This window comes from Xenopus laevis, chromosome 1S (assembly GCF_017654675.1).
Source record: "Xenopus laevis strain J_2021 chromosome 1S, Xenopus_laevis_v10.1, whole genome shotgun sequence".
NCBI classification, from domain to species: Eukaryota; Metazoa; Chordata; class Amphibia; order Anura; family Pipidae; genus Xenopus; species Xenopus laevis.
In genome coordinates, this window is record NC_054372.1 from 134,251,783 (window position 1) to 134,266,500 (window position 14,718).

The 14,718-nt window shown below is 37.7% G+C and overlaps 1 protein-coding gene across 5 annotated transcripts in view; it reads left to right on the forward strand.

Annotated features, from left to right (window-relative positions):
- Positions 1 to 14,718, forward strand: part of dtx1.S (deltex 1 S homeolog) — a 36,407-nt gene that overhangs the window by 11,808 nt on the left and 9,881 nt on the right. For 4 of the 5 annotated variants that reach the window (XM_018234519.2, XM_041573967.1, XM_018234531.2 and 1 more), the window contains exons 3-4: positions 1,470 to 2,160; positions 13,692 to 13,753. In XM_018234519.2, coding sequence (XP_018090008.1) covers positions 1,470 to 2,160; positions 13,692 to 13,753 — 753 coding nt within the window. 5 annotated transcript variants of the gene reach the window in all.

Below are 14,718 nucleotides of genomic sequence, written 5' to 3' on the forward strand. Positions count from 1 at the left end.
AATTGTAAATACCCTTATATTAATAATAAAGGGAATATTATTATTTTAAATACATTACTGTATTATTTAGAATAATGTAAATCAAAGTTCAGATTTTCTGTTTAGGGTGTAAAGACAAGTGTGTTTATAAATGAAATGTATCAGCTAACCTTGGAACTCTATGGTCTGGCCATATACATGAATGAAGGTCAACACGGAAGTCAGGTAGTTCTGGAGCAAGCAACTGTATCCGGCACACAAAAATTATATTAACTTCAGAAATAACTTGGCATATATCACAACTGGCAGCTGTTGTTTGGAGGACTGTATAGGTATGGTATCCGTTATCCGGAAACCCGTTATCCAGAAAGCTCCAAATTATGGGAAAGCCATCTCCCTCAGACTTCAGTTTATGAAAATAGTACAAATTATTAAAAATGATTTAATTTTCTTCTGTAATAATAAAGCAGTACCTTGTACATTATCTTAATCCACAAATCCTTATTGGCTACAGAACCAGCCTACTGGGTTTATTTAAAGGGATCCTGTCATCGGAAAACATGTTTTATTCAAAACACATCAGTTAATTGTGCTACTCCAGCAGAATTCTGCACTGAAATCCATTTCTCAAAAGAGCAAACAGATTTTTTTATATTCAATTTTGAAATCTGACATGGGGCTAGACATTTTGTCAATTTCCCAGCTGCCCCAAGTCATGTGACTTGTGCCTGCACTTTAGGAGAGAAATGCTTTCTGGCAGGCTGCTGTTTTTCCTTCTCAATGTAACTGAATGTGTCTCAGTGGGACATGGGTTTTACTATTGAGTGTTGTTCTTAGATCTACCAGGCAGCTGTTATCTTGTGTTAGGGAGCTGCTATCTGGCTACCTTCCCATTGTTCTTTTGTTTGGCTGCTGGGGGGAAAAAGGGAGGGGGGTGATATCACTCTAACTTGCAGCACAGCAGTAAAGAGTGATTGAAGTTTATCTGAGCACAAGTCACATGACTTGGGGCAGCTGGGAAATTGACAAAATGTCTAGCCCCATGTCAGATTTCAAAATTGAATATAAAAAAATCTGTTTGCTCTTTTGAGAAATGGATTTCAATGCAGAATTCTGCTGGAGCAGCACTATTAACTGATTTATTTTGAAAAAAAATTATTTTCCCATGACAGTATCCCTTTAATGTTTACATGATTTTCCAGTAGACTAAAGGTATGCAGATCCAAATTATGGAAATATCCATTATCCTGAGCGTTCTAGATAACAGGTCCCGTACCTGTATTGAGAAGATGTAGTTACTGTTTGTGAAGCTACCACAACCATTTACCGTTTAGAAGAGTTTTATAGGGATAATTTTGGCAGATAACAGTTTTTTAAACTGTTTCAAGTTGCTTTGTCACCTGTATTAAAACTGATACATTTGTTATATAAAAATGTAAACACATTAAAATTATACTGTGTTCAATTTTCTCCTCCTTTTTCTTGCTCAGGAACAGTCCGACCAGTAAGGCGCAACTTTTTTGAGCCATCCTCTGCTCCAGGGAAGGGCATAGTTTGGGAGTGGGAAAATGATGCAGGTTCTTGGACCCCTTATGATACAGAGATATGCATTGCCATCCAGAATGCCTATGAGAAACAGCATCCTTATCTGGACCTCACAACCCTTGGTTTCTGTTATTTGGTTCATTTCCACAGTATGTGCCAAGTCAACCGCCAGACCCACCGTAAACGCAGGCTAAGGAGACGTATGGACCTGGCATATCCACTCACCATGGGATCCATACCAAAGTCCCAGTCTTGGCCTGTGGGATCTGGATCAGGATTGCCCTGCTCATGTCCTCAGTGCCTCCTTGTTAACAGTACTAGAGCAGCCTCCAATGCCATTTTGGCATCCCAAAGGATCAAGGTTTCACCTGGTCCTCCACCTGCCTTGCCTCCTCCACCCCCTCCACTAATATATCCTCCTGGCTTGAGGCAAAGCAATACTTATAGTGGAGGAGCAGCAGGCTGGGGAAGAACAGGGGAAGGAGTGCGATCTACAGGAGGTATCAGAAATGGCTCTGGATTTTCCCGCAGCCAGAGTGTGCCGGGTACAGCACCATATCCAGGACAGAACAACCTTAACAGGCCAGGAGAACAGAGAACTAGTGGGAGCAGCAGCAGAGCATCTATTCCACCTGGGTAGGTAATGTCACGAGAAAAGATGCTAAACTGTATATTCTATGTTGCAAAAATATCAAAATAAAAGTTTTTATATGTTTCATATAAACTAGAAGTCATATTTAAAAGTAACAGTCCAAAAAAAATAAACCCTGTTCTCAGAGTTACTTTTTAAGATGTTTTTATATTCACCAATCACAAAAACTAACATATTTTTATATTCACCAATCACAAAAACTAACATATTTGCAAGTGTTAATAACAATAAATAAAGAAGAAAAACTCCAGTTCCAAAACATGTAGTAAATAGTATTGATACCGGTTCAGACACAGTTTAGTCTCTCAAACCACTACAATCTTCTTAATTTTATGTACTATATGAAACACCTTGCACTTTGGGCTTAAAAAGCTAATAACTGGTATATTTAAGGGTAAATATTTTTGTGCTAATTACACTTTTTTAAATCTGTCTTATCCTGTCCATAGTTATGCATTAGGGGGCTCAATTATGACTGCCAGTGCTGCAAGTGCAGGAGGGGCGCAGAGCTTGACCCTTTGTACTCCTTTAGATCCAACTTGAGGCAAGAGCAGTGCCACATTCTGCACTTTGCACCTATGTTCTACATGGTGCCTGTGCTCCAAAACAAAGAGCAGAGACCTGCAGCAATTTATTTAGGAATGGTTAAAAGTGCAGAATTTTTTTTCGATTGCACCAATTTTTTTGCACTCATTGACAAAATTCAGTACATTTGTGAGCTCATCAGTTAGTCTAGACTCAACTACCACAGGTCCATGCTTGCATTTCTGCCAAGTGCATTTAGCCATATACTTGTTTGTTTTCATATTACACTACCAACCAATCATTCAACAAAATGATCTGCTTGTTATTAAACCACTTGTTCAGCTTGTGTCCAACTTAACAGAGAGAAATGATTGTGTTTATTTAATCTATTCTTTGACTACAAACCATTAGCAAATGTAGGGATTTGTCTGTTTGAAAGGCTTGCTTTCTTTCCTTACCAAAGGAAATCACACCAAGGCATTGCCTATGCTAGATTATGACCCAAAACCATTGTAGATCATCAATGACAACACAAAGAAGAGGGCTTTGGAAAATGTTAATTAGATTATAGAAAAATTCTCTAATAGGATTATTATTACAGGTATGGGATCTGTTATCCAGAATTTATAGTTTAAAGGCAGAGATCTTCATAATTGTTTCAATATTTATGTGTGAAGTTGTAATGCTTCATACAATGAAATCATTTGCATACTAATTCTTTTAGTAGTAACTTTTATTTGCTTTAAATTAAAAGGCACCTATTGAAGGGAAATTGTTTCCCCCCACAGAGTACATATCTGTGCAACAAAAGCTCAGTATGTTGGTCGCTATAAAAATATATTGCATAAAACAGCTCATATGTAAAGCCCTGCTTCATGTAAATAAACCATTTTCATAATGCCATACATTTTAGTAGTATGCTCCATTAAGTAATTCTAAATAGAAAATTGCCATTTTAAGAAATAAGGGCTGCCCCCTGGGATCCTATAATTTACAGTGCACACGAACAGACCATACTTCACATGCGTCAATTAATGGAGAAACTTCTGTATTTTGCCTCCGCGCTTCTTCCTGTTACAGTTAGAGCTGCAGTATTTCTGGGCAGGTGATCTTTGAGGCAGCATAGAGAATATCATAAAATGGGACAAATGGAAAAGATGTAAAAGGGCAAAATGTACTCATATATTTGTCAGTTTGATAAGATTATTTAATATGCCACATAATATGATGTAAACTACAGCATATCTGTTGCTTAAGTATTCATTTTGGGGGTATAGGTTTCCTTTAATCAGAGGCTCGATTATTATACCCATGTGTGTGACATCACATATATGCATAATAAGAACGCACATTACACTAAGCCTGATTTGCATGTTGTTCCCCTTTGCCAGAGTAAAAGGCTCTTATTACCTATACCAATTTAAAGCAAATATAAAGTCATGATAATAAAAATGGTTTAGAATGCTAATGATTTCATGGTATGAAGCATCACAACTTCTTGCATAAATATTGATACTGTTATGAAGATGTCTGTCTTAAAAGCTTTATTCTAAAACAGGTTGCCCTAGTGTTGGTATCCTTGTTCCCTTTAATAATGTGAAATTTCCTTTGAAACAGCAAAATAAGTAGGGATAATAAGTGGTTCTAAAACTATCTGGGGAAGGTCGCAAATCTGATCTCCTGACTTCATTTGGATCTCTTGAGAAAAGGGTTAAGAAAAGCAGCTTTTAAAAAGGCTTATAATGAAAACTGCTACTTTAATCATTAAGTGGCCTTAATTATAGACTCCAAGTACCAATGCCCTTGTGGTATAGATCCTATATTCCCTGTTCCCTGTCCTGTTGCCAGACATTATGTGGTGCCTGGCATGGCTACTATGGCCGACATGCAAAGAGTTAAATACATATAAATAGCTATGGACTGATAATATGTTGGCATGGCTAGAAGGAGATCTCTCTCCAGAAGCCGACTGAGCTTTGTATTTGTTTTACATATATATTCATTTTTTCTATTTATTTCAATTTCATTTTACAGTTGTTTATTATCAACTGCAGGAACAGGATGCATGTGTTTTAGGAGGAATAAATGGATTTAAAAGCCCTCATTTCCTAGCCGCCCCAAACAAAATTGAAACTAATCTGGCTGATACAAATGTAAACTACCTTCTCTGTTCACGAGGATAGATTCCTTCTATACTACTAAACATTAAATGGATTTATTGTGAAAGCAACATGAAGGGCTGGATGGATTAGTGCATATACACACTGAGCATGGAGATGGATGCTGCAGTGTTGAAGGTGTGCTATTTGTTGCCATGGGAATAGAGCTCAGGTGCTGCTCATAGCAACAGCTGAACATGGATCCCTCCTCTTAGGGTTGCACGGTATTGAAATCCATAGATGGTATTTCACAGTGGATGTTATTGTACACAGTGTATATATATATATGTATATGTGGTCCTTATCACATTCACCCACACGAGGGTCAATTTTATTATATGCCAGTTTGCCTGCCTGTATATTTTGGAAGTATGCAGGGCGATTTTGGCCTCTCTGCCGCCCTGAGGCAGCTTGCTGCTGACATTCTTTCTTGCCCCGCTCCACACTCCTTCCTCCTCCACACCTTTTTGGCACTGGTGGGGATCCAGAGGGTTCTGGGGGGGGGGTCCACAATGCAATTGTAACACTGCACTTGTAAAATTGGTCCATTTATATACATCTTCACCCTGCCCTCTGATACCATCACTCCACCCCCTAAATGTCTTCCAACCTGCCACCTGACTTTACTCTCTGTTCAGGACAATGAAAAAGTGGCAACCCTACACCCTATACAGTATATAATACAAAACTTGTAAGATTATCCTCAAAGCCAGGTCACTACATTTATCATTTAATGATTTGTACATATGTAGAAATGCAGGTTTGCCACTTTTCACAGTGATGTCAGTGGGCAGGTTGGATGATGTTGAGGGATAGGGTGATGATGTCATGGGGCAGGACCAATGATTATTGCTTTTTGAGACTCTTATCGCCATAGTTTTACTGTGTTTCAGAAATCTTAAACCTAGACAGGCAGTTTTGAACCGGACAGACCATGTAAAAACTGGACTCTTCAGTTCAAAACCAAACAGGCAGCAAAAGATATTGTTAAAATCTGTTATTTGTGCATCAACATGTTGCAAATTGCACCTTTGTAAGATTGCAAAGTCCACTAAATTGCTGCATTTATTTCAAGGGATAATTTTTGTGGTATGTATTTAAAGGAAAACTATACCCCCCAAACAATGTAGGTCTCTATAAAAGGATATTGCATAAAACAGCTCATTTGTAAAATCCTGCTTCATGTAAATAAACCATTTTCATAATAATATACTTTTCTAGTAGTATGTGCCATTGGGTAATCATAAATAGAAAATTGCCATTTTAAAAAATAAGGGCCGCCCCCTGGGATCGTAGGATTCACTGTACTCACAAACATACCAACAAACCATACATGTTAGGTCACATGAGCCAATTAACGGAGAGAGTTGTGTCTTTTGCTTCCACACTTCTTCCTGTTACAGTTAGAGTTGAAGTATTTCTGGTCAGGTGATCTCTGAGAAAGCACAGAGACCATCACGAAATGGTGGCTCAAGGCAAGAGATGTAAAAGGACAAAGATTTACTTAAATATATATACCAGTTTGGTAAGATTCTTTAATATGCCACTTAATATGATATGAACTATCTGTTGCTTAAGTGTTCATTTTGTGGGTATAGTTTTCCTTTAAAGGAACCAGTTCCATTTCTATTTGAGGAGCCTGTAATGCCTCTCCCCTCTGCGCAGGAGGTAGTCAGTAGGGGGAGCATCACTAGCAGGGTGGGCCAAGTCGACAGGGCGCTCTAGGCACCCTGGTTGGCTACCCCCGCTGACCGGGGATAGACCACACAGGTTCCCCAGGGCAAAGTTATATTGTGCGATTTGTATTTACAGTTATTGCATTCCGTTTTATATAAAGTTATATTGGATTGCTACAAACTGTGTGGTTTATTTTCCTGGTGGAATTCCCCTGAGGTCCTATTCCTCAGTTCCCACTAGGTGGTGGCACTGCACTGTAAATTCCAATTCTTAGTATATTTCATGCAAAGAGGATCAGGTCACCTGATCACCATAGCAACTGCACCAAAGTAGAGAGAATGTACCAAAAAAGGGTTACATTTTGTACGCACTGCTGAGATAACTACTGGGAAGCTAGAAATATTTGTTGAAAGTATGTTTGCATATGAAACTCCACAATTGTGTTTGCCAGTGGGATACTGCATTGGGACTTAACCCATGAAAGGTTGCGCTGTGGGGCCCATAGTGCCCAGAATAAAATAAGAATTTATTTACCAAATGTAAGATGCCTTAGATTGGCAGTGTCACAATGAGATTCTGCCAGGGTCATGCTGAATGTCCTTATAGAGAGCCCCAGAGAGATAGACTGTGAGAGGGTTCCCCCTGATATTGATGCTGAAGGTGAAGGGCCATGAAAGATTGTCCATGCAGGTAGTTTTCTGATTCTCTCAGTACGCCTTATAGGTTCCCTTTCTTCAGGCCTATTGTAGTTGACATCAGGAGTAGGAAAATGTCCTTCATCAAATGGAGCTTCTCCAAAGCTGGAGCAAGACAACTTGCATTCCATATGCGTCCAGCAGACAGTTCATATGTGTATGGTACTAGCTGGCCTCTCACTTCAAGTGGTGTAGTAAATTTACCTTGTTTCAGTATTCCTGGTTTCTTAATTCTGACTAAATATCCAGGCCAAAAGTGTACTTCTATGGCACCACGTTTTCTGTCAGTATAAGCCTTGCATTTGGCTTGTTGACGTTTGACAATGTCAGCAGTAGATGATTTTGTAGGCACAGTATTTTGTGGAAGTTTGATGTCTGCAACATGTAACTTAGTGCACATCTGTCTGCCATGTAATAATTCAGCTGGAGATGATTGGGTTGTTGCATGGCACGTTGTTCTGTAGTTATGTAGGAACTCTGTTGTAAATACTTTCCAAGTTTTCCCAGTAACTGTCTGTAGTGCTTCTTTCAGACTTCTGTTGAATCGCTCGATTTCTCCATTTGTTTGTGGGTAATACACTGAAGATTTCCTATGCACAATATTCCTTTCTCAGAAAGGATTCAAACTCATATGAGACAAACTGTGGTCCGTTGTCTGATATTAACTCCTTTGGATTACCTTCTCTGCTGAAGACTGTAGACAGAAATGTTATTGCTGTAGCTGATGTTATATGAGAAACAAATGCAATTTCAGGCCATTTACTGTAATAGTCTATCAAGGTTATAGCAAATCTGCAGTCCATAGGAGCATCTGTAAAAGGACTGACAATATCAATAGCAAGTTTTTCCCATGCTGAATCAGGTAATGGTAATTTATAGAATATACACTGTCCCTCTGCTCCCAGGCAGTGAATAAGTAAAGCACACTTTCTAGCAGCAGAAATCTCCCCTTGGTCAGCAGCAATAATGTCATTTTCAAACATACGGATCCAAGCAGTAGAAGGTATGGTAGGCTCACCAGGGTTTGGGAGAAAAGGTGCAGGCTGCTGCAGAGTTCGAAGAGCCATCCTTGCCGCCATTTGTTATGTTTTGGATAGCTGAGGATGAGTAGAGTATAACAGTGCTTTATTAGAAGAGTCATGCAGGCAATACACAACAGTAAGCTTTCACTTTTAAGCTGCCAGGAAGTATGCACAGTATAAGTATGAGCACAGTGACATCTACAGGCCATTTGCATGAACACCACAAATAGCACATGGGACATTTTATCCACAGCTGCAATGGTGGAGACTTATCACAAGGGGGGGTTTAGTTCTCCTTTAAAAAAAAAATACACTTGTGGGGTTAAGAATGAAATTTTACATGATAGATTGAATTATTTGCAGTGTAAACAATGTCATTTAGAAATAAAAACTATCACATAAAAATCATGACAGAATCCCTTTAAAGAACTTAAAAGACCATAAATCATATGTATTTATTTAAATTGACATAACCAGCGATTGCCATTCTAAATATGTGAATATATTTTATAAAGTCCTGCTTTTTATTAAAGTATACAGATAACGTAAACGTTAACATGAAAATCCACACAAGGTATTTTACTTTTTTGGCCTCTTAAAGCAGACTGGCCACTATGTCGCCAACAGTTACACAAAGTTAATGTGACAAAGGCTCCAATAGCTAAATCATGTACATAGAGAGCTCAGTTCAGTTTTAGCCAGGCCATTTTTTCCTGGTTCTGTGATTTAAAAGAATTTAGCAGAAGTCAGTCTTGCACGCTTTCTTACAGGTCTGTTAATCAGCTGGTTCTGCTACATTGTTTCATAAGTCAGAACTACCAGGGAAAATTATAGAAAGGCAGAGAGATAATTCTTTCAGTAGCAATTCAGTTTACAAAGAAATGAATAATCATTGAAAATGTATAATTAATATATGTTAGAAAGTTACAGAACATTAAAGTGTCTTATATTAGGCAAAATGTTTGAGTTTACATTTACTTTAAGGACAAATGGTGTCAAACAAATTTACTTGCAAGTGTGTAGTAAGTCTGACAGTGCAGTTGCGGTTTACTAAGATTTTGCCAAGGCTTTTGGTATAGTGCCACATAAAGATTTGCAGCCTGAAGGATTGTGTGGTTGTCAATTGTGCATTTGCTGATTGGAAATGGGTTGTAAGTAAGTGCTGCAGGGTTCTGTCTTTCATTTAAACTGATCCTTATTAACTTGGAGCAGGATACTGAAAGCAGAGTATCAATGTTTGACAACAAAGTCATATCCTTGATGGAGAAGGGCCTGGGGGCACTTGTGGATAATAACAGCTGTAGCAAGCAATGCCATTCAGAAGTATAAAGGGATATATATATATATAAACACACACACACACACACACACACAAACACATGCCAGTTTAAAAAAGTACACTTTCCGTTGTTTGTGTAGACTGTCCCACAGCCTGGAATAAGTGAAATATTTGGAAACATTTTTAAAGAAATTCAGCTTCAGTAGGAAAACATTTTTTGCCAACTATATCATTGCCCTTGCAGTTCTCACCCCAATCAAGATACATCAAGAGAGAGAATAAAACAATAAAGATAATGAACAATAATTCGCTCATAATGTTTATAAGTGCAAACAAAACCTCAATGAAATTAATTAACAATAATATCTAAAATTTGGCATACCACATTGACATTGTCATCTGCTAGTCTGTTTGCCCCTTGTCAGCCACTGCCTCCTGATACATTTTGCACAACTGTGCACTTCATTAGAGGAGTTGTGGCTTATTTATACTATGTCCATATCATAGCCATCATGTATTACAAACACTTATTACAGGGTCCCCTTTATAGTTCTCTTTTATTCAAATTTCAGGACCACATGATCTAATATAAGCTCTTCAACAGGCAACAAGCAGTATATGGCATCTAGAGAGAGGACATACTACATGTTACAGAATTCCTTTTCCTATAACACTTATTTCCTTTCTAGCTGACTGAGAGAAAGAAGGCAGAAAGCCCCCAGGACCTTACTTAGCCATTGCTACATAATGTATGCTGTTCAGAACAGACTGTGGCCTACATATTCTTATAATAATTAATACAGCTGTAACAGTTGGATATAGTGACAGACAAAATGGTATAAGGGTGCAAAAATAATAGCACAGTTGTCATAGTGTATCCCAGTATGAAAATGTTGCACTTGACTAGCTTTTCTAAATTATACAGCTAAGACTCGGTTGGGCAGGTTATAAATAGACAGCAACTATGCGCATTTCTCTTAGGATATACAGTATGCCAATCTTATGCATGGCTGCACCCCCTAAGGCACCTTATCAGGCAGAATGATAAAGATATAGGGACAAATACCTTCCACAAAACCAAAAAACAGCTTGTCTTGTAAACATAAGTTTTCCAATCCACCAAATAAAAATAATGATTTTTCACATTGCAGGTCACTTGTGATTTCATGCGAGTCACAATTTTACTTTGGGGGGGCCTGGGGAAAAACTTTGTAAGACCCCACGATAGTTACACCACTGAATTCGACATACAATCCCTGTAAAAACCCTGGAGAATAAGGCCATATGGCGCTCGAAAAAGGCCATGAAAGTATATGTTGCCCTGATTGAGTGCATCTACTACACTCCTAAACCCATTTAAACTATATCTAATTAAGTAATGGTAGTAGGGATGTAAGTAGGTAAGTAGTTTTCTCCAGATCTAGTTACCCATAACAACCAATCAACAGGTTCATTTATTGCTTTTCTGTATGAAAGCATAAATCTGAATGTTTACCAGACCTAGAGAAAATTTTGTGATGCTGCTGATATTATATTACACGCAAAGTTGAGCATTCCGCATTATAGAGCATGTGATAATTAAAATGAACAATACAATTTGCACTCCTTTCATAAATTAGGCCCAATATCTTTGGAGATCAACTATCCCTGCACTATACTGGCATATGTGGAGAACAGATAACTTTATGTTCCCATAGATCCTCTTTCTATTCCCTCTAGTGTGTGGTGCTAAAAGATTTTTGTTTTCTATACAACATTATATATTATATACATAATTTATTCAGTCAGCCTTTATGTGACATAAAGGCCAGTAATTCGTTTTCAGGTTTATAAGCATACCTACATACTGTACCATGGTTACCCCATCTTTATTCGTTTGAGATTGTTTTATTGTTCATATATCTATACTGTATATTTATCCATTAAGTAGGAAATCCAGAAACAGATATATAAATTACTATGCATTTTCATTAGTTGGGGCAGTACAAATTTGGATAATTTTGTGCAGGATCCTATCAGCCTTTTATAATTACACACCAAAAAACTGACCAAATGTATCCATGAGTTTGAACTTGATGAAAGTGTGTCTCTTCTATTCGCTTCAAATGCAATATTACTATGCATGCTGAAATGGTAGAGTTCACCAGCAATTGGCCAAGATTGACACAGATAAGTGCCAAATGTCCTGAAATATAGATAAAAGGAGTGGACTCTTTATTTGATAAACTAATAGACAGATGTTGTGCAAATTAGAAAGAGGCTTCAGTCTTGAATTGTGAAGCACAGCAGTGTGTGCGTGAGTTATATTTCACCCCTGACTTCTAAGTAACCTAAATAGAAATGTAACCTAGTTTCTGCAGGCCCATTATTACTCACTGACTGTGAGTGGCTTAAAGCAGCAAGGAAAATATATATTGTCCAAATATACATTCAGTACTAGCAAGAGTGCAGCTTAATTCTATCTGCCTGCATTTCTATCATCTATCTTTCATCTCTCTCTCTCTCTCTCTCTCTCTCTCTCTCTCTCTCTCTCTCTCTCTCTCTCTCTCTCTCTCTCTCTCTCTCTCTCTCTCTCTCTTAAGGAAAATGTTGCATAAAATCAGCCCAGTGTGCAATACAGTATCTATCACCCTTTTAAATATCTATCTATCTATCTATCTATCTATCTATCTATCTATCTATCTATCTATTATCTATCTATCTATCTATCTATCTATCTATCTATCTCTTTCTATCATCTCTCTCTATTTGTATTATCTATCTATCAATTACCATCTCTCTCTCTCTCTCTCTCTCTCTCTCTCTCTCTCTCTCTCTCTCTCTCTCTCTTATGGAAAATATTGCATAAAATCAGCCCAGTGTGCAATACAGTATCTATCACTCTTTTAAACATCTATCTATCTATCTATCTTTCAATCATCTATCATCTCTCTCTCTCTCTCTCTCTCTCTCTCTCTCTCTCTCTCTATCTGTCATTTCTCTCTCTTTCTCTATCTATCTATCTATCTATCTATCTATCTCCATCTCTCTCTTTGTATTATCTATCTATCTATCTATCTATCTATCTATCTATAATCTTTCTGTCAATTGTTCTCTCTATCACAGTGAAAATGGTGCATAAAATAAACCCAGTGTGCCAGAGATTCTTTTCATTCACAGCACTTGGGCACAGGGGTAGAATGTGGTTCATTACTGATATTTCCCAGGGGCCTTACAAAAAGGATAGCAGACTCTATTTCCATATTGCTGTGGGTCTGTCTAACATTTGGTTACTTGATTAACATTTGCCTATGATGAAAAGCAGTTCATCTGCATCATTGTAATGTGCCTGTATCTCTGCAGCATTTCATTTAGCCAGACATAGAGCAGGGAGGAGAGGAATATTCCAGTATGAATGCTGATGTGGCCTCTGACAAGGTTATTTTGCCTGACTGTGTTGAAGGCAATACAATACAGTGGAAACACCTTAGGGCAAAGATTTAGTGAGTTCATTTGGCTGCACAGTTAACGCGGTCAGAAGACAGTATGTCGGGACTCATTTCATGACTTCTGACCCAGAAAGTAGCTTCCATCATTTGTCTGTACGTGAGTGTATATTAATAGTTGCTTGAATCCTTTACGTGTCTGGGATACATCCTTCAGCTCTTAATCTCCCATAATCCTTGTTTATCAATGGGGTGAACAGGTGGCGTCTTTGTTAGGAAGCTCCCATTACGCATTACATGATGTCACAGCGAGGGGGTGAGTGGCTTACGCAGAGGTATATATAAGGCAGCGCACTCTTCATTACAGAAACTCTTCGAATGCACACGAATAACACTTTTCTAGCGGTTATTTGAGCAATAGAATGAAAATTACACTGCGGGTGAGGTGAGTGCAAGATGGATTTAAGGAGCAACCACCTTTCTATAAAATAATAGCATTGGGGTATCCTGTTTCAATTCTTTTAAGTTCATCATGTGTAATACAGGTTTTATAGCACAATAACTATTACTGTATTTAAAAAAATAAATAAAAATAAAATAAAATATATATATATATATATATTTAAAGACTAAATCATATCTGACTGATGTAGTCATATTAAAAAGTATATTAATATACTTACTGCTCATGACTTGACCATGTGAACTTAGTTAATCTTTTCTTTTTCAACAGTGTCCCTGCTCTCCCTGTGAAGAACCTAAATGGTTCAGGTCCGGTGCATCCAGCATTGGCAGGTTAGTGACACAAAACTGTTATTTGCTTCTCTAGGAAAAAGTTTAAAGAAGATTTAAGTATGACATTGTATGTGAAAGGGTGTACCAAGTCTTCTAGTTTTATGCAAAGAGAGGGAGAACACTAAGGGACCAATTTATTACCATTCATATTTTTTTCCCATGGTTCAAACTTTTTAGAGCTAAAAGTCTTGCATGTGAAGAATGTTTTTAAAATATAATTTTTTCTCCATTTAGCAAGCAAAAAACCCACAAAAAACTTTAACATGCCAAGGTCATGTAGGAGTCAATGGGGACTGTCCTTAGCAAACTTTTAAATATTTAGTTACTTTGAGATTTTAGGTAGGGATGCACTGAATCCACTATTTTGGATTCGGCGGAACCCCGAATCCTTCGCGAAAGATACGGCGAATAACAAACTGCATCTGAATCCTAATTTGCATATGCAAATTAGGGGTGGGAAGAGGAAAAATATTTACTTCCTTGTTTTGTGACAAAAAGTTACGCAATTTCCCTCCCGGTCCCTAAATTGCATATGCAAATTAGGATTCAGTTTGGCCAGGAAGAAGGATTCGGCCGAATCCTGCTGAAAAAGGCTGAATCCTGGCCGAATCCCAAACCAAATCTTGGATTCGATGCATCCCTAATTTTAGATGTTTTCTTTTTTTTTGCTTGTAATAACATGAAAATTTTGGAGTAAACAAGGATTTCAAAGTTTTTGTATGATTCAGATTCATTCAGCGTTTTTTCTTTCATGCTTTTTTTTTTATATACAGATCTTTTTATAAAGTAGACATTTGGGCTTTATTGAACGGGAGTTCAGCTGTGGTTGAAAAAACTCTAAAACTCGAATAGGGAACACAGGGGGATCATTTTTATTGACATAAGGCTGATTTCACTTGTACCATGACAGTAAACCCACTGAAAGATGTCCTAAAACTACCAAAGGTTTATATTTAAAAGCCAGT